Below are 25,098 nucleotides of genomic sequence, written 5' to 3'. Positions count from 1 at the left end.
AACACAATACATATAATTAAAATACACAAGAGTCATACGGCCATACAAGTCGAGAGGGGAGGGGAACTCATCAACCCCAGGCCTGCCGGCACAGCCAGGTTTTGACGGCTTTCCGGAAGGCCTGGAGAGGGGTGAGTTTGTTTTGGAGGGGCTCTGAGGACGAGGTTTATGCAAAAGAAAATGTATGCCTGGCAAGGAGGAGCAGCCAGGTGGGCACCCAGCAAGGTGTGCCAGGTCTGTGGCCGATGGGGGCATTTATTTATTTATCCATCGGTTCAGTTTCTTCAGATGCACGGAGGCCCCCATGAAGGTGCCTGGCAAATTCCGTCCTTTAATGGTGAAGAGACTCCCAGGAAAGACACAGAGAGCATCTGGGAGCACCGTCTCCTTCGGGAAATCGTTTATTCCAGAATCCCCCCCCTTTGGAAGGCGCCTGGAGGCTTCCTGCGCCTGGTCTCATCCTCTTTTTCAATTCAGCGCAAAGCAGGTGGAGTTTCCATCCTCAGGGAGACCCTGGAAAGGGAAGGAGGCCTCAGGAACCGTCTTCCTTGGGCGGCTGCAGGAGGGGGGGGCTCCCCGGCCCTCCCTCCCTCCCTCCCCAGCCTTTGGAGAGCCCCCCCTTCTTGCCAGGCTGAGAACCCGAGAGAGACCCCCCCCTCCCCTGCAGTGAGGGGCTGCTTTGCTCCAGCCTCTGCCTTCGGGACCAGTGGTGCCTTTCCATTATTTTTACTGCCGGTTCGCTCAGCAGAATCTTGGGGGGTGGGGTAAGAAGAGGGGTCCTTCTGCAGTGCTGCCAGGAGGAGGCTCCCTTCCCCTTCTTTGTACACAGCTGTCCAGGTGTGAATCAGAGGTCGTATTCAGCCGCTTGGTAACGGTTCGCACAAACCGGTAGCGGAGATAGCGGAAATGTGGCGGGTCGATACCGGGACCCCGAAAGAAAGCCCGGCCAGCAGAGCCTCACTAGCCCCCCTCTCCCCCTTCTCCCGTCTAGGGCTCCGTGATGACCGGGGGACCGCTATTCCCGTGCCCGGGGAAACCTGAGGACAAGAACGGCGGGTCTCTAGGGGGCGCAGACCACCACCGCCGGCGCTCGCCCCACTTACATTGGCCGGAGATGGAGAGCAGAGGCCCCCAGAGGGCAAAGGCGACCCCCAAGAGGAGGAGGAGGAGGAGGAGGAGGAGGAGGAGGGGGCTGCCACCCGACCTCATGACGACGGCTGGGTGACTGAGCCGCCTCCGACTCCTCTCTGGGATAAAAAGCGCCCCCCCATTCCCTCCCCTCCGGAAGGCCGGGCTGGGAACCCCCCCTCGTCCCGCCCGTCTCGCGCTTCGGATTGGCTCCTGCGGGGAAGGTTTCGGCCTCCGGGGGTCCGGCGGGGAAACGTCAGTGGGCGCTCACACATATCCCAGTCCCTCCCCACCCCACCCTGGACAGTCTCATCTCCCAAGGAGGCATCGGAGGCTGCAATGGGAAGATGCCCAGATCTGTGGGGACCAAGATGGAAGATCTTGTACAGGAGTAGTGGAGTTCTTCCTCCTGGACCACTTCACAACTCCCAGCTGCAGTCTGGCCAGTCACTAGATGGGGCCCCTTCCCACCCACCCTGGTGGGCTCAACCCTTGGTGCTGCCCAATTTCAGATGCAGCTTCATTCCCCTCATCAGAAGGATCCTGATTCTAGTACCTGAATTCAGTTGGCGTGGAATTCTTTTCTCCCAGGCAAGACGGAAGAGTTTTGGGTTTGGTCAACTGTAGAGTTCCCGTCAAGATCACCAAGGACCCCGTTTATGAGCAGACTCAGCCCGGTAATTTTATTGAGCACACCACGGCAACTGAGCTCGAACACAGCGGAATTGGTACAATTGCTGGGACTTGTACATGGCATTGACAATAAGCATACTGAAGCCGACTACGCCAAAGGTCTGGGATACCTCCAGGGGCCAAACACCCCTGTGGGAGATTCCCATGAGCCCTACTCGCATACAGGAGTCAGCGCATAGGATAACAGAGTTGGAAGGGACCTTGGAGATCTTCCCAAACCCATGCTGTCTGGGGAATTCTGGGAGTTGAAGTCCACAGCTGGTCATTTGCATCCTTTTATAGCAGGGGTGTCAAACTGGATTTCTTTGAGGGCCGCATCAGGGTTGCGTTAGTCCTCACGGAGTAGGCATGGCCAGGGTGGGTGTGGCCAGCTCAATGTCCCTCGTGTCAGACAAAACAGGCTCACGAGCTCCGTTTCCAGCTGCAACGGCCTCCTGCAGCCCTCCGTCAGTGAAAACGGAGCTCTGGAGAGCTGCCTGAGGCCCTCAGTGGCAGAGGAACCACGAACTGGTCCTTTGATGTTTCCAGGATGACCCTGTGGGCCAGGTCTGAGCACTACATCGGCCTTGAATTTGACACCCCTGTTTTAGACTATGGTTGAAGCACTTGGAGGTTTCTCTGTGTCCTCAGGGTCTCCTGAGGGGAGAATGATGGTTACCAGAGTCTGCAATTCCTTTTCCTCTGGAAATCCATCCCTACTTCCACACCATTCGAAGGGTCTTCATCCCAAATTCAAAGGGGCCTCCTGAGAAAGCACCTTTGGGACAATCATGGTTTTCTAAGTCAGCCTCTTCACAGTATTCCTGGCATCCCGTCAGGGACTCCTCAGCTGTTCGTGTTCGTGCTGCAGCCAAAGTCAACATAACGCTCGCAACTCTCGGCGGTGACATAGAAGAAACATTCTCTGGGGACCCTACACGAGGGAATATGGTTGGGGACGCTGCTGCAGTCTATTCTGGCCGGAAAGAGAGAAGATTCCGGAAACTCCAAACTTGGCTCAGTTGTCTCTGGGGTGTTTGTGTGGGGATAGAGCAGCCCCAGAATAGAGGCTGGGGGTTTCTGGGAGTTGGATCCACAAGTCTTAAAGTAAACCGAATGAGTGAAGTAGGCAGACAGAGAACGAAAGGAGATTGTATAGCCGAGGCAAAGGAGCTTCCTTCCTTCACACGTTCAGGTAATGGGGGGGGGGAGGCTTTCTCGCACGCCTTCAGAGAAAGAAAGAAGGTTTGTGAGAAAACACCCCGCTCCCTCTCAGAGGCGGGGCAATTGGTGACCCAGCCAATCAGTGTGAGTGGCGGTCGGGGGAAAGCATTGCGGGGCGAGCGAGTGAGCGAACGGCGACCGTATGGGAGGGGGGAGTGAGCGAGGGGGGGGGCAGTCGGGAGGGAGCATTCCGGTACTGTGCCACCGGACGAACGGGTTCCAAAAGGTAAGCTAAATGTCACGAACGGGTTCTAGCGTACCGGTGCGAACTGGGCTGAAACCCACCCCAGGCCCAGACCAAGCCTAGGCCTTGGAGATGCCACGTAGCCATGAAAGGGCTGTGAAAGCCAGCAGTGGGCTCCCAGATAAGGCCAGTAGGCCAGTCCGAAGCCTATTGTAGTTCCAGGGGAGACCCATTGTGAGGTCAAAAAGATTTTGGACTGGCGTTTACATCGGGGTCAGTTGCAATACCTAGCCCACTGCAATAGCAATAGCAGTAGACTTATATACCGCTTCATAGGCCTTTCAGGCCTCTCTAAGCGGTTTACAGAGAGTCAGCATATTGCCCCCAACAATCTGGGTCCTCATTTTACCCACCTCGGAAGGATGGAAGGCTGAGTCAACCCTGAGCCGGTGAGATTTGAACCGCTGACCTGCTGATCTAACAGTAGCCTGCAGTGCTGCATTTAACCACTGCGCCACCTTGGCTCTTGGTGGAGAAGGGAAATCCTGGAAGGGAAATCCTCTATCTCAGGGGTGCATGGCTAGCTGGGGAATTCTGGGAGTTGAAGTCCACAAGCCTTAAAGTTCCCAAGTTTGGACACCCCTGCTCTATCTGAAGCTACCTGGGTCAAAGCTGGCAGGTTGATTAAACAGTTCCATAACAAATTCCCTCTTAAGCCCAAGGGGCCGCCTGGAGGGGGGGGGAGGGAAGGGGAGGTTGACGGTAACACAGGTTAGCCTCCCTCCCTCCCTCTGATTTTTCCCTTGAAGGAGGTCCTTCTCAACGGAAAGGGGGAGCGAAGACTGTCAGCCCTGAAACCATAGTGAGGCCGGTTGCAGCTGTGGGAACTTGAGGGGGGAGATAGAGATAACGGGGGGGGCGGGGGAGTCTAGCCAACATAACATTCTGTCAGCCTCTCTATTCCTTCCTTGCTATCGGCTGCCATAGTAATGGGGAGGGTAGGAGTTATGGTATTTAGGAGGGGAACCGTGCTGGAGGAGACATCTCAAAAGAGGGAGTTTTATTCTCACCATCTTCTGCCATGCTGGTGGCTTCTGTTTGGGTGTCAGCACCCCTCCATTGAATAATTAGGAAAGAAAGACCCTGAGATTCCATATGTGTGAAATCCAAAGTACTTTTACTAATTACAAATGGATAGTGAGCGTTTGCATAGCGAAGTCTGATTAATTAGGCGCGAAAGCAGTTGATATATAGAATAGCCCATTCCCCACCCCTGGGCATCATAGTCTTAGTCCAATCATAAGTCCTTCAAGTGTCAGGTGTGAGATAACTTCAAAAGGCATCACGAAGATGGAATGCCGGTGCCGTTAGTCCAGGCGGGAAACCCCCCCACGCACGCGTAGTCGGATCATCCAGAGAACTCCAGAACCTTCCTCCAGCACATCGAGTAACCCCTCCCAAATACCAAGCCCTCCCTCCCCGTTTCATGGCAGCTGAAGCAGCAGCAAGGCAGAAGCTGACATTGGGTTTGGTCAAGGCCAACCGTCTCTGCATACCAGCCAGATGAGGCCACCTTAAAATGAACCCCTTGGGAGTTGCAGATTGGACAGTTAGGCTGGGGTACTGGAAGGAGGGATTTGGGTAAACTTTTGATATGTACACGTTTGCGCCATTCAGTCTCAGATCTTGCTTTACTTTCGGTGTTTTCATTTCACATTCAGTAAAAGTACATTTTTTCTAAATCAATGGAGTTGGGGGGTTCCCGTTCTTGGATGTTGAATGCTGCACGGTTGACACATTCCTTCCCGTGGGAGCCATGTCCCCACCAGGCGCTTGGAAGACGTGGAGCAAAGACAGCCAAAGGAGGACTGGGACCTGGGGGTGAGAACTTTGGGTTTTGGTTTGAGTGGGGAAAACCTTGGGTCCTATGCCTCCCTTAAGTCCAGTTTAGTCAAAATGCGGCCTTTTCCCAGTTGGGACAGCATGTCCTTCATCAGAGGCAAAGGGTAGAGATTATGAGAAGAGATTGAATTAAGGTTCTTAAAGTTAACACATAAACGAAGAGAGCCATCTTTCTTCTCCCTGAATAGCACAGGGGCAGCCACCTTGGGTCTGGCTGGTTCAATGAAGCCCCTCTCCAAGTTCTTGTCAATAAACTTCCTCATCTCCTCCATCTCCCTGGGTGACATAGAATATATTTGGGGTTTTGGAAGCGCCACTCCAGGCAAAATCTCGATGGTGCAATCAGTGGTTCTGTGGGGTGGAAGCTTATCGGAAGATTTTTCACTAAAAACTCCTCTCAGGTCCCAATATTCCTTTGGAATCTTCTCTTCCCCCTCAATCCTCTCCTAGCCAATGGCGGCCAAAGTGGGGTTGGAGCCAGTAGGCTCTGACGCTTCGACCCCCCCCGTCTGGGGCTGCGCTGGTTCGAATGCGCATCCACCCCTCCCTCCAGTTAATGCGAGGGTTCCATTTACGAAGCCAGGGGAGTCCCAAAATAAGGGGCCTGTCCATTCCAGGTGCCACAATAAAAGAGATTAACTCTAAATGGGTTCCCATCTTCATTTCTAGAGGTTCAGTGTAAAAATGGGCTGGGCCCCCACCTGCAATGGATCCATCGATCTGGCAAAAAACAATAGGGGTTTTTAAAGTCCTCAACTTCAAGCCCAGTTTCTCAACCATTGCTGGGCTAATCATACATCTGGAGCAGCCGGAATCCAGGAGAGCTGAAAGCTGCTCCGTCTCACCAGCAGGTGGCACCCTTAACTCAATTGGGATTAACATGGGGGCTTTATTTGAACTCACCCAACGATGCGAGGTGTCGTCATCGGATTCATCAGCGGAACTGGTGGTCACGTCCCCTTCTTCCTCCTCCGGCTGGAAACGCTGGGGAACATTCTCAGCAGCGCACGCAGCCTCTTTCTTCTTCCCCGGGGCCTTTCCCGCCTTTCCCTCCCTCTTGGTAGGGGGTGGAGTGGTCTGGGCTAGTTTAACGCGGCAATCCACGGCGCGATGGCCTCCCTTCCCACAACGGAAGCACGTGAAAGGCTTGGTCTTGCCGGCGAAGCTTCCCCTCCCTTCACTCCTGATGCGAAACGGGGCTTTTTGGGCTGGGGGGGGGCGACCTCTCCGCTTCTCTCTCTTTTGCGCATTGAAGTCTAGCCAAATCTAACTCAACGTCTGCTGCATTTTCATACCAAGCAACAACTCGTCTGGGAAGGTGTCTGTTAACGCATTGCTGGTAAATGTCCTCATTCAATCCCAAGGCAAACTGATCCAAGAGGGCCTCTTCTGACCACCCCCTCACATATGCTGATAGCTGCTGAAAATCCTGAGCATATTCAGCCACTGGTCTGTTTCCCTGCTTTAGGGCCATAAATTTCACCTTCCCACGTTTCTCAATCAGCGGGTCATCAAACCTCCTCTTCAGTGCAGCCATAAAGTCATTAAAATTCCTCAGGAGAGGGGAATTGCATTGGTGTAACCTCACCATCCAATCGGCTGCCTTTTCTTCCAATGAAATTAAAACCATCCTCACTTTCATCTCATCCGTTTCTAAATCCGGACCATATATTTCTATATAATTCCAAATTTGAATGACGAATAGCCCCAACCTCTTGGGGTCACCGTTATATTTTATTGTTAAGGGAGGGACGTTTGCCATTCGGCGTCTTCTGGGGGCCCCCCCTACTCTGGCAGCAGCCCTGGCTTGGGGGGGGGCTGGTTATGGGTTTCCTTGCTCCCAACCTCCCTCGGCCTCTTCACCCTCCCAAAATCTATGCATGGAGTACTTTTGTTCAAATTCTTCCATTTGCTCCCTTTCCATCGCTCTCCCACGGGTCTTTTGCTCAGACATAGCCTCCTCAAGGAGCCATTTTGCCTCGGACAATCGGTAATCCTCGATCCCAGCTTCCTCCCATTCAGCTGGTTTCTTTTTCAGTCTCCTTCTGGTGACTCCTGCATCCAATTCTTCATATTCCTCTTCATCGCTCGCATGCAATGACATTTTTCTTTGTTCCTTCTTGTGAGCACACCCCCCACTGTAGGTTGAAACTCCTGGTGGGGTGTATTGTGTATTGTGAGACTTTGTTTATTGTCAGCACTTCTTCATTGGATAATCAGGAAAGAAAACCACAAGACTCCACTGATAGAAATCAAGTGTACTTTTACTAATTATAAATGAACAGAAGCGTAGCAAAGCGAAGTCTGATTATTTAGGCACGAAAGCAAATGATATATTGAATAGCCCATTCCCCACCCCTTGGCATCCCATGCACAGTCCAATCATAATTCTCCCAAGTGTCAGGTGCGAGATAACTTCGAAAGGCATCACCCAGATGGAATGTCGGTGCCGTTGGCCTTGGCGGGAAACCTCCTCCGCATGCGCAGTAAGACGGGCAGTAGAAACTCCAGAATCTTCCTCCAGCACAACAATCAGTCCCCTCCCAAATACCATGCCCCCCCTCCCCGTTTCAATGGCAGCCGAAGCAGCAGCAAAGCAGAGGCTGACACCCGCCTTTCTTAAACATGGCCAGCTGGGTGTCATTTAAAATGACGGAAAGAGGCGTGCAAATTGTTATTAAACAATTCCCTAATAACATGTGCATGTCCACAGCTTCGCTTAGGCAAAAGTTTGATACGTTTGCCTGTTCTGCCAAACGCATTCACAGGTTGTATGCCATCCGAGTGTGCAAACCATGAGAAGGAGCTAACCTTTTCATTCTATGTCTGAGACACCCAGTAGGTACATGTAATGGTTCCTATATCTTGTAAGAAGCACGAGGGGAGGGTGGCCGTGCAATGACCCCCCATGGTACCCATCCTGGGGGGTGGACAAAAACCCCTCTTGAGGACCACCGTCCCGATCTGGTAGTCATGTCACAAAAATACGACCCTATTGTTGAATTGGAGGGTTTTAAAATGACCAAAATGAGCTGACGAGGAGAGAATGTCTTTTTAACAAGATAACGGTCGGGTGTAGTGGCAATAATTTCTCCGTCTTTCAACCAATTCGAATATGGTAAAAATGCAACGCCCCGTGTGTCTGTACATGTAAGTGTCAATGGTATGTTTTCATGTTGCTCAGTTCTCCTAGTGCTTAGCAAAATGTGCGGATCGTCCTCTATGGGGGAAGCTGCACAGTGTCCTAAAAATATAATCAATACTCGAATTATGACACACAATGAAAAAATACCACAATGATATGAGAAAGTTCTACAACTTATGGGTTTCATGAACTCCTGCCACAGCGACAGGGGATAACCTGGAGGCTTTCTTCGAAATAAGGGACATCCTTCTGGTGGCGAATACGGTGGAGGGTGTCCTACCCCGTTTTCCTGGTCAAGGCAGGAAACAGCCTCCGCAGTCTCATACGGTGGAGGGTGTCCAGGCCTGTTTTCCTGGTCAGGCCAGGAAACAACCTCCACAAGCTCTTCCTCATTCGGGGGCTGACGGACGATCGGCATCCCTGGATGTGTGTGGTGGTGATTTTGGAAGAAAAGGTCTTACGTATCTTCCTGGGACCCAAAGTACTTTGTCTTTTAGTTGGATTGCGGCGTAGCCTCTTCCCCAGGTAATCAGGTCGGCAGGTCCTCGCCACGTCAGGTCAGGCAAGCAGCGATAGTAAACAGGTGGTTGGGGAGTGTCCGCAGAAGGTGGAGCTGCAAAATGACGAGTTGCTGCTGAGGAAGGTGGCTGACCGGTGAGATTTAAAAAGTTTAATGTATATAAACAATAGCAATAGCAGTAGTAGACTTATATACCGCTTCATAGGCCTTTCAGGCCTCTCTAAGCAGTTTACAGAGAGTCAGCATATTGCCCCCAACAATCTGGGTCCTCATTTTACCCACCTCGGAAGGATGGAAGGCTGAGTCAACCCTGAGCCGGTGAGATTTGAACCGCTGACCTGCTGATCTAGCAGTAGCCTGCAGTGCTGCATTTAACCACTGCGCCACCTTGGCTCTTAAACAAAGATTAAGAATGTTTTGCAAAGCCGGGAGGCTAGGGGGTCCTTTCCCCTTTGTTTCAATGTAGCGATCAAGGGCATGCTTAAGAGTCTGATTGGTGCGCTCAACCATAGCCTGACCCTGGCTGTTATAAGGAATGCCTAATTTATGCACAATGCCCCATTGGTTACAAAAGGCAGCAAAGGCTGCACTTGTGTAAGCGGGGCCATTGTCTGTTTTTAATTCTTTTGGGCATCCCAGCGATGCAAAGGTCCGAATACAATGATTAATAACGTGTTTGGGGGGATGCCATAATGTAGCCCGAATACGTATCAATGGAAACATGTAAATATTTCCAAGGGGCAAATGGAGGATATTGGGTAACATCATTTGCCAAATTTGGCAACATTCCATTCCTTTGGGGTTAACCCCCATAGGGAGGGAATGTGACTGCCGGCTACAAGTAGGGCACTGTCAAATGATTGCAGATGCCTCAGCCAATGTGAGGCCAAATTGTTTTATGAGCGCTTTCTTGTTTTGATGAAAATAGGAATGACTCTCCCATGGGGTGGGAGCTGTCAAGGTCAAAAGGGAAGAAGAGTTGGTAGCAGCCGTCAGCTACATCATTGCCTTCCTGGAGAGGCCCAGGGAAAGGCTGATGACTTTGGATGTAGGAAACATGAAAAAAATGGGTGCAGGTGGAAATTAACTTTTGCAAAGATAAAAAGAGCGAAAGTAATTGTGGTTCCAATGAGGGAGAAAGATAGGCCTCATAAATTGATTTCACAATCTGAGTTACATAGAGGCTATCCAAAATCAAGTTGAAGGGTTTATTTGGAAAGGTAGAAAAGGCCAAAATGGAGGCAGCAAGCTCCGCACGCTGAGCGGAAGTCTGCAGGGGGGTAATTTTGGTATACCACCGGCCATCCTGCTGCCAGGCACAGGCTCCACACGTTTTGCTTCCGTCGGCAAAAATAGTCATGGCCTGAGGAAGCGGGCGAGGGGAATATGGAGTGTGCCATCGCAGGGGAACAGTTTTCAAAAGAGCCAATCTAGGGTCGGGAGGTGCATGGCAAGAAATCTCACCTGGCCAGTTGGCGAGTGCGAATTGAAGGTTTTCCGAGCTAGCAAGTAAAGTCTCCCAAGTCGATAAAGAACAAGGGACAAAAATCGTGGAAGGTTCAATTCCGGCCAACAACTTTGTTCTGACATGGGCTTTTGTAATTAGGGCTGCAAAAAGAGCAGGTTTCTGAGAAATAGTGGATCTTGGGGTGTGAGACAAGTGAACCCATTCAATAATTAATAATTTTGAAGTTTTTTGCACCACGGCCCCCGTTGGGAGCCCAAGAGTGTTACATATAATGAAAGCTAGGGGGGGGGGTATCGTCCTGAAGACGATCCACCCAAATTTGAGCGAGAGCCTCATTTACTTCTTTTAACACTTGCTGATGTGTTTCATCTAATTTAATAATATCCGCAGGGTTTTTACCCATTGTTAATGCAGAAAACAACGGAGCCAGATGAGGGGTTGTGAGCCCCATATATGGGCGTGCCCAGTTAATGGAGCCCAAATATTGCTGCAACTGTACTAATGTGGGAGTGAGTGGCAAGTCCATTTTTGGCAGTGCAGGCACAGCACGAGAAGCCAAAAGCTTATGACCCAGGTACATATGAAAAAGGTTGTACGGTTTGAACCTTCTCTGGAGCTATATGCAGGCCGTTTTTATGGAGAAGGTTAGTCAGAAAAGGTAATGTTGCTAAAGCTGTACCTGGGGGGTCTACATGCTGCAACCAAGATATCATCCATATAGTGATAAACTAAAAAAGTGAGGGTGTGCCGTCCGATACGGCTGCAAGGTTCTATCTACAAAATATTGACACATAGTGGGACTATTGAGCATTCCCTGAGGCAGGACCATCCATTGATAGCGAGAAGCAGGTTTGGAATGATTAAATTCCGGGACGGTAAATGCAAACCATTGGCGCTCATTCTCATGGAGTGGTATAGAAAAAAAAGGCATCTTTTAAATCAATGACCATGAGATCCCACTCTTGGGGAATCAAGTTTGGATTGCGGAGGCCGCACTGTAGCGCCCCCATGGGTTGGTGAATTCTATTGACGGCCCGCAAATCATGCAAGAAACGCCATTTTCCAGATTTCTTTTTTATAACAAACACCGGGGTGTTATACGGGCTCAGGGACGGCTCAATGTGTCCCTTTTGTAATTGTTCCTGCACTAGTTCTGTTAAAGCCTTAAGCTTCTCCTGGGTCAATGGCCACTGATCGACCCAGACAGGGGTTTCAGTTTTCAAAGTTAATCGCAAAGGATCAGAAAGCAAGGCAGAAGAAGACATGACAAACGAAGTGGAAAGCAGTTACTGCAAGATTAATTTGGCATTAAATTGGTGCATGAGATCACGACCCCACAAATTAATATGGAGGGGCAAAATGACAGGTTTGATGTGAGCTACTACAGAAGAATCAAAAGAAGCAACTGGTAGCCAATGCTTACTGATTTTTGCCGTTTGGACACTGCACAAGAGAGGAGGAAGCCTTGGGTTTAGGGGGTGAATTTGGTGAGGAGGTTTCCAAATATGGCGGGGGTGTGTGTGTCCGGTTCCCCCGTCATGGCTTTTTCATGAACTTGTAAGCATTCCATGACGATCCGCCAAGTGGAAAATATTTTCGGTGGTGCCCTTGGGGGCTCATGAAAATACTTCCCTAATTTTACCCAAATGGTTGTCCGAATTGAGCCCTTTTCCGGATAAGCCGGGAAGTGTTCATAAATATATTTGAGCAAAGCAATCAACTCAGTTTTAGTGGGTATAGGCAAATTTCTTCCATTAGTTTTAAGTATAATAATTGAGGACTTGGCTAATTCCCTAAGTTTGTGGAGGTGCGCAACCTGAGGTTAGAAAATCCTGTCCCCATACTCACGAATAAGGGAGGGTGCTTCGTCCGCGGACGACCGGCCCTGGTTTGCAGAGACTTCTTCCAGTCGAGTGAGTAAGGGGGTGCCAAGAGACGTGTTCGATCCACAAATCACGTCGGGGTCACCAGTTGCGGCTTCGCACTTCCAGTGGGCCACTCATGCTCTTGGCCGAATGAGAAGGAAAACACCGGACAAATATTTCCTTGGGATGAGGGCCCCGAATGTACTTCAGAGACCTCTTTTATTAGGTGCAAACAAAGAAAAGGTGTACACAATTAAATCAAAAGGCACATGATTAACTAAGTCCAATAATAATGTTACACCGTGGCAAAAAGCTCAGCCCTAGGCGGGGAAAAGAGTGGGGAGAAGGTGGGGAGAGAGATGTGAGGAATACACGCACGGCTCACATTCCTGTGTCCGTTTGTGGTTCTTGCCAAATGATATAATTGCAGATGCCAGCGCAGCCCGCGCTGGACATCTTCGCACACAGGCTGGTACAGTTCAGAGACTAGAACTCTCTGTTTCCTAGCTGGTTTTTAATTCTAACTATCTTGATCTTTGTCTCTTCAAATAATGTTGCAGAATTTAATTCCTTTTGATTTCTTTTAGTCCCTCACAAAAATTTTCAAACCTTTAATAAGCCCGTTTTGTAATTCCAACGCAGAAAATTAACCAACCACTCTCCTAATCTAGTGTTTGTATATCCCTTTTAATGATTAAGAGATCTTGTATGTCCAGTGTAACCGCTTTTTCCATGTCATTCTTGTAGCCAATCATTTTTATATCCAGGTCGGTATCTAATTTTCCATCTTCCCTGGTACTACCTGTTCTCCTTCCATGAAGCCATCCATGCACAGGCGAGGCCATTAAAATTAACATCTGGGTCTATTGTTCAGAATGTGACCTTCACCATCTCCAACGTTAAAATGTTCTGCTTCATTCTTTTCTTGTAGATTAAGTTTAAGTGTCCTCTAAATTGCAATGTTTAGGTCCCCTTAGTTTTTCTCTAGTCCAATTTTCCAGTTTTTCATCTTATTATTTTTGTTTTGATCAAAAGCATTTTCCCACAGGAATACATTTTTTATAATTACTTCCAAAATTCTATTTCAAATGTATCCCCCACATCTCTAAAACTCCCCCACCCTCACCCAGGGCCCGTTTATGAGCAGACCCCGCCCAGTAATTTTATTGAGCACAGCACGGCAACTGAGCTCGAACACAGCGGAATTGGTACAATTGCTGGGACTCGGACATGGCATCCCACCCAAAGGTCTGGGATACCTTCAGGGGTCAAACATGGGTGGGGGGCATCCCCATGAGCCCTACTCGCATACAGGAGTCAGCGCATAGGATAATAGAGTTGGAAGGGACCTTGGAGGTCTTCTAGTCCAACCCCTGCTTGAGCCCTAGCCAATCACCAGCTCAGCACGATCACCGTCCACCACCCTAATTGAGGGGCACATATCATAGGAAGAATTTCGTGCAGGAGGTTGCAAAGTTCCATCCGAGGGAAGAGGAGACCCACACGGGACCCCAAAGGAACCGGCTGTGAGTGTCCTGGATGAGGAGGCAGAAATGACCCCGTTCAGCTGGCAGCGAGGAGGCCTCGGACGGTTCTCTTAAACTGCTGAATGGACCCTAAAATGGAGGTTTGCTGCCTCCTGGTTCTTACCTGCTGTGCTGCAACGTAACGATGGTGAGGATGGCCCCCCTCAGTATGCCGTGTAATATCACTCCACAATTAGAGAGTTGGCGTAGTGGCTGCACAAGGAGCGATGATCGAATGTGTGAGAAGGAAGAGAGTAGCAGAATGACAGAGTTGGAAGGGACTTTGGAGATCTTCTAGTCCAGCCCCCTGCACCAGCAGGAGACCCTTCGTCATCTCATTTAGCTTTTTGCTCTTTATTTTGGATTCTTTACGTTGTTCAATGTATGATTGAAATGTTCCTCCTCTCAGGTTGGAACTCACCTGGCATTTTCAAATTTGTCGTTCTGAAGGTTACTAATAACTTAGAAGCAGCTAATGAGAAATTCCTAAGAAAATGATTGGAAAGTGACATTTGCAAACTCATTGTCCTTTAAAAGTCTCTGCCACAAATGTGATCAAGATGGTTAATCCCATCATCTCCTCTGCCCAAAGCTATGGAAAAGCTCTCTCTTGTTATCTCCTTATGAGGAGCAGCTGTCCGGAGCACATGTGGGCAACTTCCCATCTTCTTCTTATCCAGAGATGATCCAAGGAGTTACCTTACTTATACCGGTATCCATCACATCTCTAAAACTCCCCCACCCTCACACATATCCCAGTCCCTCCCCACCCCACCCTGGACAGTCTCATCTCCCAAGGAGACATCGGAGGCTGCAATGGGAAGATGCCCAGATCTGTGGGGACCAAGGGTGTTTGTGAGAAAACACCCCCCCCCCCTGACTCTCAGAGGCAGGGCAATTGGTGACCCAGCCAATCAGTGTGAGTGGCGGTTGGGGGAAAGCATTGCGGGGTGAGTGAGTGAGCGAACGGCGACCGTACGGGAGAGGGGAGTGAGCGAGGGGGGGCAGTCTGCCACTTGTGTGCTGGACCCGTGTCCCTCTTGGTTAGTCTCGGCTTCCCGGGAGGTGACTCGAGGCTGGCTCCAGGCAATTACCAACGCTTCTTTGAGAGAGGGGTTTGAAGGAGGCGGTGGTGAGGCCCCTCCTTAAGAAGCCTTCCCTGGGAAGAAGGCGGGGCTTAGCAGTGAGAAGATGGAGTTTCAGGCTACTCCTGAAATTCCTCTATACCGAAGGATTTTTGAACGGGTTCTTTGAACCCTAGCTGTCCCGGAGACGACAGTGAAGGTGAGGAGAGACCCAGGACCTCAGAGATACCCGCAAATCTCTGGGGGGGGGTATTAACTCCTCGTGCCAATTCCTTTCTGGATTAGCTGCATGCTAACTGAAACTGCAGGTTGCCCCTAAGAATGCTAGAAGTGATGTCATCTGGTAAGCTGATTTTATTATCCAAGAGAGACTGTCCGCGTTAAAAACTTAAGATAACTGAAAGCAAAGAACAGGGAAATTTAGCGGCGAATTGGCTTTTTCTAATGGATTTATGGCTGGTGGTTACTTTACTTCTTAAATGCTTCAAGAAACTCCTCGACACCCTCCCCCCTCTGAATCTCCTTAAGTGGATCGTAAAATTTATTTTCTACTAATTAGCCCGTCACGATTCGACACTTTTATTACTTTACTACTCGGCTTTGTTTACAATCGCAGCCTGTGAGAGACTAAGAAGTCTGTGGAAAAAAAAAAGAGTTTGCAATTTTTAACTGCGACACACATCATGGCGTCCCAAAATACCTCTAAGATTTCATTTCAGAGACTTTTTTTCGCATGTAAAGGATTCTTTGATTCTTATCAAAGACTGGAAAGAAAATTGGATCATCTGATTTTAAAATATGAAGCAAAAACTGAGATTGTTGAATGTCTAAATGCTCCTGAAATACAAACGGAAAATGTGAGAAATGGTGTCTGGTTTATCTCAGAGGAAGAAAGGAGGGGGGAAGCTATAAAGAAGACTCATTTAAAAAGACAGGGTGCAGGAGGAATGGAAAATCCACCCTTGAGAATTAAAGTTAATTTGGAAAATTTTACAAGCCCAGGACAACATTATTATTTCATCAATGGCATCCAGAGTTCAAAGGTGCCAAAATATCTCTGTCTGGATTTGATTATGAAAACATTTGGTAAATTTATCCAACGCGTGGCAATTGGCTGGAGAAGATCTTGCTATTGGAGAGACACTGGCTGATAGATGGAGAACGTAATTTAAAATCTAGCTAAATCTGATTACCTTAATGTGTAATAGATATAGCTGAATAATGACTGATATGGATAGTAATATATATAATTTGGAACTGGCTGATAGATTGAAGAATACAATTGAAAACTAGTTAAATCTAATTGCTTTTTCTTGTAACAGATATAGTTGAATAATAATTGATATTGAAAGTAATGTATATAATGTGGAGCTGATATGATAACTAACAATTGGAAGATTATACATAAAGAGTATTAACTATAATAATTATCACTATTAAAAAACTAAATAAAATACATACAATCAAATGTTAATCAATACTGGGAAAATGTTATGATATATGATATAATTAAATATTATGGATGTCCAGCTAAAATAGGATATGAGGATTTGATGATAATAGAGGATTTTACAAATAAGTAAATGAAATGTCAGCATGTGTTATGGATTAATTATGTAATGCATAGCTAAAGATGAGGGATGTTCAAATAACCATAGGTAATTAAAACTGGAGGTATAATGATTTTGATATGGTAAATATTCGAGTTGAGATATTTGAATTAATATGAGTTAATGGAAGAGAAGCACCAAAGCATGTTGTAACCAGTTGATATACTTCTTTTTTTTTTCTTATGATAGACACCTGTGTTCTGTTTTGTTTTCCTGCCTTGTCTCTTGTCGTTTTTGTCTTTTTTTGTATTATTTTTATTTTTTATTTTAATTTTTATTTTTTATCGGTCCTTTTTCTTTTTCTTTTTCTTTTTCTTTTTTGATTTCTTTCTCTCCCACTGGTGTGGGCAGGGATTGTTCAAGATTATTACTTTCATCAATATTCCTAAATAATAATTACAGTTAAATGAAAATGGATATATAATAATGCCTTAGTTAATATGAGTTATGTTGATTGACTGTGGAGGAGATGTACCAAACTTATCTGTAATTGATTGATACATTTTCTACAGATGTAAAGAAAGATGTGTACCTGTTTTAAACTAAAATTAAAAAACATTTATTAAAATAAGAAAAAATTTCAAATCTTTAACCAGCCCTTTTTGTAATTCCAACACAGAAAATTATCCGAAAATCTCCAAATTTAGCCTTTGTATATCCCTTTTAATGATTAAGAGATCTTGTATGTCCAGTGTAACCACTTTTCCCCTGTCATTCTTGTAGCCAAACATTTTTATATCCAGGTCCAGATCTAATTTTCCATCTTACCTGGTACTTACCTGTTCTCCTTCCATGAAGCCATCCAGGCACAGCCCATCTCTCAAGGCAGAGGCCATTAAAATTATTCTTCAGAATGTGACATTCCCCATCTCCAACGTTAAAATATTACGTTCCACTCTTTTGTTGTAGGTTAAGTTTAAGTGTCCCCTAAATTGTAATGTTCCAATTTTATCTGGACCCTTAGTTATCTTCTTTAGCCTTTCGCTCTTTATTTTGCATTCTTTACATGTTAAGTTTCTGATTAAAATGTTCCTTCGCTCAGGTTTGAAGGCATTTTCAAACTTCAGACGTCAAAGATTGCTAATAACTTCGAAGCAGCTAATGCAGTGTTTCTCAACCTTGGCAACTTGAAGATGTCCGGACTTCAACTCCCAGAATTCCCCAGCCAGCTCGCTGGCTGGGGAATTCTGGGAGTTGAAGTCCGGACATCTTCAAGTTGCCAAGGTTGAGAAACACTGAGCTAATGAGAAAAGATTAGAAAGGGACATTTGCGAACCTCTGTCCTTTAAAAGCTTCTGCCACAGATGTGAGCAAGATGTTTAATCCCATGTGCTCAAAGCTTTGTTAAACCTCTGTCTGGTTATCTCCTTATGAGGAGCAGCTGTCTGGAGCACCTGTGGCCAACCTCCCGTCTTCCCCATCCTTCTCCTCCTCAGAAGGAGCCTGATTCGAGTACCTGGGTTTAGTGGGTGTGGAATTATTCTCTCCATCCAGGCCAGGCGGAAGAGTTTAGTTTTGTGCTTGGTCAACTCTACTGCTCCAGCCACAAATCCTGCTGTGTTCGAGCTCAGTTGCCGTGGTGTGCTCAATGAAATTGGTGGGCTGCATCTGGGTGAACTTGACTGGAACAGTAGAGATGACCAAGGGTTCTTTTTTATTTGGTTCAAAACAAGGCTAGAATAGGAAATGCCAAAGGGTTGCAGGAATTGGGTTTTGCTGTTTTAGAGAAAAGGACGGGGTGACATGGTAGCAGTTTTCCGGTATTTGAGGGCCTGCCACAAAGAAAACATATTTTCAAAATAAATTTATGTATATATATGTAGTGTCACAACCCCTCGTGAGCCCCAATTATGGGAGGAAGCTAACTGCTTCCATCATCTGTCAATCGGCTCGTCACAAGAGTCCATCACGACAGAAACCCAATATTTTTACGGTTGCCTTTGTTATATTTGTGTTTTATTTGTGCTGATTTTATTTATTTATCAGCACAAATAAAACACACACACACACACACACACACACACACACACACACACACACACACACACACACACATATATATAGTGTTGAAAATATATGGTCTTGTTGTATTCGGGTCTTTTCCTGTGTAAGATTGAGATTGTCTTGGCAACGTTTCAGTGAGGTCTCACTCGCCATCTTCAGGCTTTTGGGTTTTGGGCTTAAAGAGAGGCTGTGAGTTCACCACCCTGAGTTCCTTATAATGTAATAAAGGTAGGATAAAAATGTCTAATGAAGCCCCTGTCCTTCTCTGGAGCTGCTCTGCTTTGATTCATTCTTAAATGATGGTCACAAAGGGCCACGTAGGATCAACTCCTTTGATTTAGTTTGAGAGGTTCGGCTACTGCAGAGAAAAGAAGGACGGGGGAGGAAATGATAGCAGTCACCCAATATTTGAGGCGCTGCCCCAAAGAAATGGGGGTCAATCTATTGTGCAAAGCACCTGAAGGCAGGATGAGAAGCAACGGATGGAAACTAATCAAGGGAGAAGCAATGTGGAACTAAGCAGAAATTTCCCTATGGTGGGAACAAGTGACCAGTGGAAGATATTGCTTCCAAAAGTTATGGGTGCTCCATCAATGGAGGTTTTTAGAAGAGTCTAGGCATCAGTTCTCCTGCTTGAGCAGGGGGCTGGACTAGAAGACCTCCAAGGTCTCTTCCAGCTCTCTTCTACTCAGACCTTTTCCCCATGCTTCAGGCCGAGCTTGCAAAAAATGTTTTATGAAATCCATTCTTTGAAGCTGAAGACGCCCTTAATGTTTAGAGGATCCGTGCAGACCTCTGGATGGGAGTGGGCTGCATTTTGCCCCACACAGCAGCCCTCCCACCAACCCTCTTTCAAACTGTGTGTGGCCCTTCTGGTGCCCTCTGTGGCTCCGAGACCCCTTTGCCCCCCTTCTAAGCCATTAATAAGACATGCCCCCCCCCCAGGATGGCCCCCACTTGATCTGGAGCCACAAAATGTTCTTTTAATTCAGCTTCTCTCCACTTAATCCTTGGCCATCCTGGTCTAATGGGAAGGCTGGGGGCTTCTCGGCCATTGCGTCCCACAGCTGGAGAAATTGGGGGGTTCCTAACCTCAATTAGTTTTTGTGGCTTTGTGTGTTGGTCTGTGGTTAGTTTGTGTGTGGTGTAAACACAGAAAAACAGGTTGATTCACTATCCGGTTTTATTTATTTTATTTATTTATTTATTTATTTGAGGTTTGAGGGAGGTGCGAGACTCCAGGCACTGGCTATGAAAGGGGAGGCCTTAAGCTGGGAAAATAGGTGGGCAGCTTCTCTCTGGAGAGGGGGAGACACGCCAGGAGGCCACCCTCCCCCATGTCTATGCTGGCTCCTTGGGTGGGTAGGACTGGCATACATTCCCCTGTATGCCTGGCAAGGAGGAAGGAGAGCAGCCAGGTGGCACCCAGCAAGGTGTGCCAGGTCTGTGGCCGATGGGGGCATTTATTTATTTATCCATTGGTTCAGTTTCTTCAGATGCACGGAGGCCCCCATGAAGGTGCCTGACAAATTCCGTCCTTTAATGGTGAAGAGACTCCCAGGAAAGACACAGAGAGCATCTGGGAGCACCGTCTCCTTCGGGCAATCGTTTATTCCAGAATCCCCCCCCCCCCTTTGGAAGGCGCCTGGAGGCTTCCTGCGCCTGGTCTCATCCTCTCTTCCAATTCAGCGCAAAGCAGGTGGAGCTTCCATCCACGGAGCCCTCAGGGAGACCCTGGAAAGGGAAGGGAGGCCTCAGGAACCGTCTTCCTTGGGTGACTGCAGGAGGGGGGCTCCCCGCCACTCCCTCCCTCCCTCCCTCCCCAGCCATTGAAGAGCCCCCCCTTCTTGTCAGGCTGAGAACCCGAGAGAGACCCCCCTCCCCTGCAGTGAGGGGCTGCTTTGCTCCAGCCTCTGCCTTCGTGACCCCCCAGTCAGTCTAGGTGCCCATATATCAGAGTATGAATGAGTTTTCATAGACTGGAATAGGCATGGTAACCGGTAGTGGAATTCAGGTCTGGATTGCAGAAGCCGCAGCAACACAGGCCTGCCACGCTCCCTCGCCTCTGCCATTTTGGATTTTTGTGACTGCGTGTGCACAGTTCACAGTACATTGTTCTGTGGATGCATAAAGAAGAATTTACATTGACCAGCGCAGGCGTGAGTGAAGGAAGCTCCAAGGACCTTGGAGTACTCATCGCAAATGATCTACCGTATTTTTTGGAGTATAAGACGCACCCTTTTGCCTCAAAAGGGAGGCTGAAAATCTGGGTGTGTCTTATACACTGAATGCAGCATTTTTTTTGCCTCCTGAAACCAATGTATTTACATATATTGTTTTTTGGCTTAATTAATTTTATTCCTATTTTGCAGCCATTTGTAGCCCATTCCTAAGAGGTCTTTAAGGGGCGTGCATATGCCTATCATCCCTGTCCTAATGTTCCCTTGTATTCATATTTATTTCATGTATTCATAATCATGTTTATATTTATATCTGTTATGTACCATGATTCATGCTTGATGAAATAAACAAAATGAATTCTGAATTCTGAATTCTGCTGCTTGATATTGCATATAAAGAGGTTTCTTATATATCATTGAATCCTGCTGAAGTTCATTTAATTCTCTGCTGGTTGGATGTGCTGCACAAAATCTGACTCTATATTTGGGCATAGTCCAGCCCCCTTTCCTGGGGGACAGGGCTCTTCTCTTCTGGGTGGGCTGGGAGCCCACCTAGCCTGAGGGTGGAGCAGTGGGGGGGGTTCCTTTCCCTCTTCCTCTTCTTTCCACCCAGCCCTCAAGGCGTGAATGCAGGGCCTTCTGCTCCTCCCCACGTGGCCTCCTCACCCTTCAGCCTCCCCTCCCCCACACACCCACCTTTATGGCGGCAGACCACCTGGCAGGTCCACTTGTTGATGAAGTTGTTGCGGTTCCCCCCGCAGCCCCCGAAAATGAACTTCTTGCATTCTTCGGTCTTCGGGTCGTAAAACCAGCGGTAGGTTTTCTTGTTGCAAGGCCCCTCCTCAGGGGGCTCCTGGCAGTAGCCTGCAGGGCAGAAGGAGGGGATGGAGGTTGGCAACAGGCGGGCAGCTCTATAGGTGGTTTAAAAGGGGGGGGGAGGGAGGAAGACCTGGGAGTGGGAGGGAGGGAGGAATAAGAGACAGAGGACTCTCTCTGGCCTCCCCTTCCCCCAAAGCCCTCCCCCTTTCCTGGATTTGGGCATTTTGGGCTTCCATTCAGGCAGGCCCCCCTGGAAGTGGGGGGAGCCACGCAGGAGCTCCTGCTGTGCAGGGCAAGGGAGGAGAAGTGGGGGGACGCCCACCCCTCCCTTCCAGATGGTTTTAGGGGTAGATGTGTAGAAACAGAGCAAATCTGTCATTCCGGACTCTTCCCTCCGCCCCCCCTCCCAGTGTTCTCTGCCTGCCCGTCTGCCTCAGGGGACCCCCTGCCCTTCGGCCCACCCCCTCTTGAAAGGAAGCTTCAGACTCTGCTGCTGGAAAAGCAGGGCCCTGGGTTCAGGCCAATGGCCGGTGAAGCCCCATGAAGGCCCCCCTGGCTTGAGTCCCAGTCTCTCCAGGACCCCAGCCCCCCCCTCCCCCAGGAGGGCTGCCCCGGTGGGTGAGGAAAAAAAAAGGGGGGGGAGGAGGCGCAGGAAAGAGGGAAGCCTCCCCCCACCCTCTCCTGGCTTCGGAGATCAGCTGCACCAAAGGAGAAGCAAGGAAGGGGGGCTGCGTCATGCAAGAGCAGCCCCCCCCCAAAAAAAGTCTAGAAGAGGGATGCAGCTGGCTTGGGCCTTTTCCCACCAGGGCTCAGGAGACCCTTCCTCCCTAAGACCCCTGCTGCTCCTCATCCTGCCCCCCCCCATGGCCCCTCCCTGCCCAGCAGCCCGGCTCACCAGCCTCTTCGCAGAATTCCTGGCATCCCGTCAGGGACTCGTAGCTGTTCCTGTTGGTGCCGCAGCCAAAGTCGGTGTAATACTGGCAACTCTTGGTGGTGACGTTGTAGAAGAAACATTCTCTGGGGACCCTACACGAGGGAAGATATTTGGGGACGCTGCTGCAGTCTATTTCGGCTGGAAAGAGAGAAGGTTCAGGAAACTCCAAACTTGGCTCAGTTGTTGTTGCTCTGGGGTGTGGGTGTGGGGATAGAGCAGCCCCCGAATAGAGGCTGGGGGTTTCTGGGAGTTGGATCCACAAAGTTGCCCAGCTTGGAGACCCCCACCCTGATAGAATTGGCATCCGGAGCCTTGGGGGCTTCACAAGTGTCTCTTGACACAGGGAGGATCCCTCTGGCTCCTGGGCTAAAATTTATATTTTATATTTCAGCTGAATCTCAGTGAGCCTGAAGCCCTGGAGCAGTGGGAAACGTCACACCAGAATGCTGGTGCTGCACCCCATAGAATCCATGGGCTGCAAGGGACCTCGGAGGTCTTCTAGTCCAACCCCCTGCTCAGGCAGGAGACCCCAGACCATTAGACCAGCCCAATCTCTTTTTCAAAACCTCCAGTGTTGGAGCATTCACAACTTCTGGAGGCAACTTCTGTTCCACTGATTAATTGTTCTAACTGTCAGGAAGTTTCTCCTTAGTTCTAAGTTGCTTCTCTCTTTGATTAGTTTCCACCCATTGCTTCTTGTTCTGCCCTCAGGTGCTTTGGAGAATACATTGACTCCCTCTTCTTTGGGGCAGCCCCTCAAATACGGGAAGACTCCTATCATGTCACCACTGGTCTTCTTTTCATTAAACTAGACCTTCCTAGTTTCTGCAACTGTTCTTCACATTAACATCCGGTCATTTAATCAGAATACAGAATACCAGAGTTGGAAGGGACCTGGGAGGCCTTCTAGTCCAACCCCCTGTTCAGGCAGGAAACCCTCTACCATTTCAGACAATTGGCTGTCCAATCTCTTTTTGAAAACCTCCAGTGTTGAAGCCTTTGTAACTTCTGGAGGCAACTTCTGTTTCACTGATTAATTGTTCTCACTGTCAGGAAGTTTCTCCTCAGTTCTCAGTTGCTTCTCTCTTTGATTAGTTTCCACCCATTGCTTCTTGCTCTGCCTTCTGGTGTTTTGGAGGATAAGTCATCCCCTCTGCTTTGTGGCAGCCCCTCAATTGTCTTCAGTACATAACTGTCACGCCCCCCCACCCCCACCCGACCACTCAGAACTGAAAAAAACACACCAATGTATAGATTGGAGCTTCAATTCCAATGAGTCTCCAAACTGAATCAGGTTTCTAAATACAATTTCCAACCCAAATATATTAATCTTTGATTCGGAGACTTGGTGGGTCAGTCCATGCACAGAAAGAGCCGTTAGAACTCAAAGTGGTTTTCTAAGTCAGCCCACACAACATCTTACTGGACCACCTGAAGGAAACGGGGCGGGTGGTCAGATCTGGCCTGATTGGCTCCTCCTGAGTTGCACGGAGGGGGGGGGGAGACAGAACAGGGACAGAACAACAAAGGTTTCAGCTGTAAGGACGGAGGTGAAGTTGGGGAAAGTTTTCCCGCATTGTAACAGCTGGTTTGTCTCTGGCCTGGACACCATCCAGAAGCTGTGAGCGAGTCTCCTTCTATGGCAGTGTTTGAACGGAGTTGGGGGGGGGGAGGGAGGAGCATCTGTCAGAGAGCCTCCTGCACTCCCTAGAGGGTGGACTAGATCAGTGTTTCTCAACCTTGGCAAGTTGAAGATGTCTGGACTTCAACTCCCAGAATTCCCCAGCAGTGGTTAGGACAGTGTTTCTCAACCTTGGCAAGTTGAAGATGTCTGGACTTCAACTCCCAGAATTCCCCAGCCAGCGAATGCTGGCTGGGGAATTCTGGGAGTTGAAGTCCGGACATCTTCAACTTGCCAAGGTTGAGAAACACTGGACTAGATGACCTCACAGAGGATACAAACTCTTACCTTCTCTAATTCTATCAATATTTGTATCAAGCCTAGTAACACCCCGCTCTGTTCCTGGATGTTAATGTTATTAATAAAATTGTGTTATTACACTGTAAGGTAATTATTTTTCACTTGGTTTTATAACCTATACATCACCCTATAGAGGTGATGGGCAGCATAGACATTTAATCAACCAATCAATCAATCGATTGATCAATACAACCTTAAAATAACCCGCGGGCGGGCGGCTGCGACCACCTTTGGGGGGGTTTGCTCGGGGAGGGGAAAGGGAGGGGAGGCGGGGACCCTCCGTTCATCGAAGTTTTCTTCTGCACCGGGCCGGTCTCTCGCCCGAGGAGCTGACTCCGGACCTTCCCCCTCCGCTCGCCCCTTCCAGAGGAATTCCCAACAGCCGTCCGGAGTGCGCTGACTCCGGGGTGAGCGGCGTCCTTGGGAAGCCGGGGCCCCCTTCCCGAAGACCGCCGAGCCGAGCCCGGGACCCCCGAAATAAAGCCTCACTAGCCCCCGTCTCCCCCTTCTCCCGTCAAGGCATCCGCGAAGGACGGAGGGCCGCTGTTCGCGGGTCCGGGTTCAGACGGTGCGGGGGCAATCGGGCTCCGAGCAAGAGAAAACCCCCCTGGCCGAGCCATCCCATCGCCCCCCCCCCCCGCACACCATTCCCCTGGCGCTCGCCCCACTCACAGATGCTGGTGGGGAAGGAGAGCAGGGGTCTCCACAGGGCAAAGGCGACCCCCAAGAAGAGGAGGAGGAGAGGGCTGAGACCGGACATCATGGCGATGGCTGGGCGACTGAGCAGCCCCCCCATTCCCTCCCCTCCGGAGGGCCGGGCTGGGAACCCCCCTCGCCCCGCCCCGCCCGCT

General features: G+C 48.9%; 1 protein-coding gene across 1 annotated transcript; it reads right to left on the bottom strand.

The window, feature by feature from the left end:
* Positions 1 to 237: 237 nt before the first annotated feature.
* LOC106540148 (BPTI/Kunitz domain-containing protein) lies at positions 238 to 25,050 on the bottom strand. Its single transcript, XM_087720701.1, has 4 exons — positions 24,920 to 25,050; positions 22,228 to 22,404; positions 21,210 to 21,377; positions 238 to 513 (listed from the first exon to the last, which is right to left on the bottom strand). The coding sequence occupies exons 1-4, from the start codon at positions 25,041 to 25,043 to the stop codon at positions 503 to 505; spliced, it is 480 nt and encodes a 159-aa protein (XP_087576827.1). The 5' UTR covers positions 25,044 to 25,050; the 3' UTR covers positions 238 to 502.
* Between the last annotated feature and the right edge of the window lie 48 nt (positions 25,051 to 25,098).

The sequence above is a fragment of the Thamnophis sirtalis genome, unplaced genomic scaffold (assembly GCF_051295495.1).
Source record: "Thamnophis sirtalis isolate CommonGarterSnake01/CBP01778 unplaced genomic scaffold, rThaSir2_p1.2 scaffold_7, whole genome shotgun sequence".
Taxonomy (NCBI): Eukaryota; Metazoa; Chordata; class Lepidosauria; order Squamata; family Natricidae; genus Thamnophis; species Thamnophis sirtalis.
Note: the sequence above shows the minus strand (reverse complement) of the source record. Positions and strands in the feature narration are given on the sequence as shown.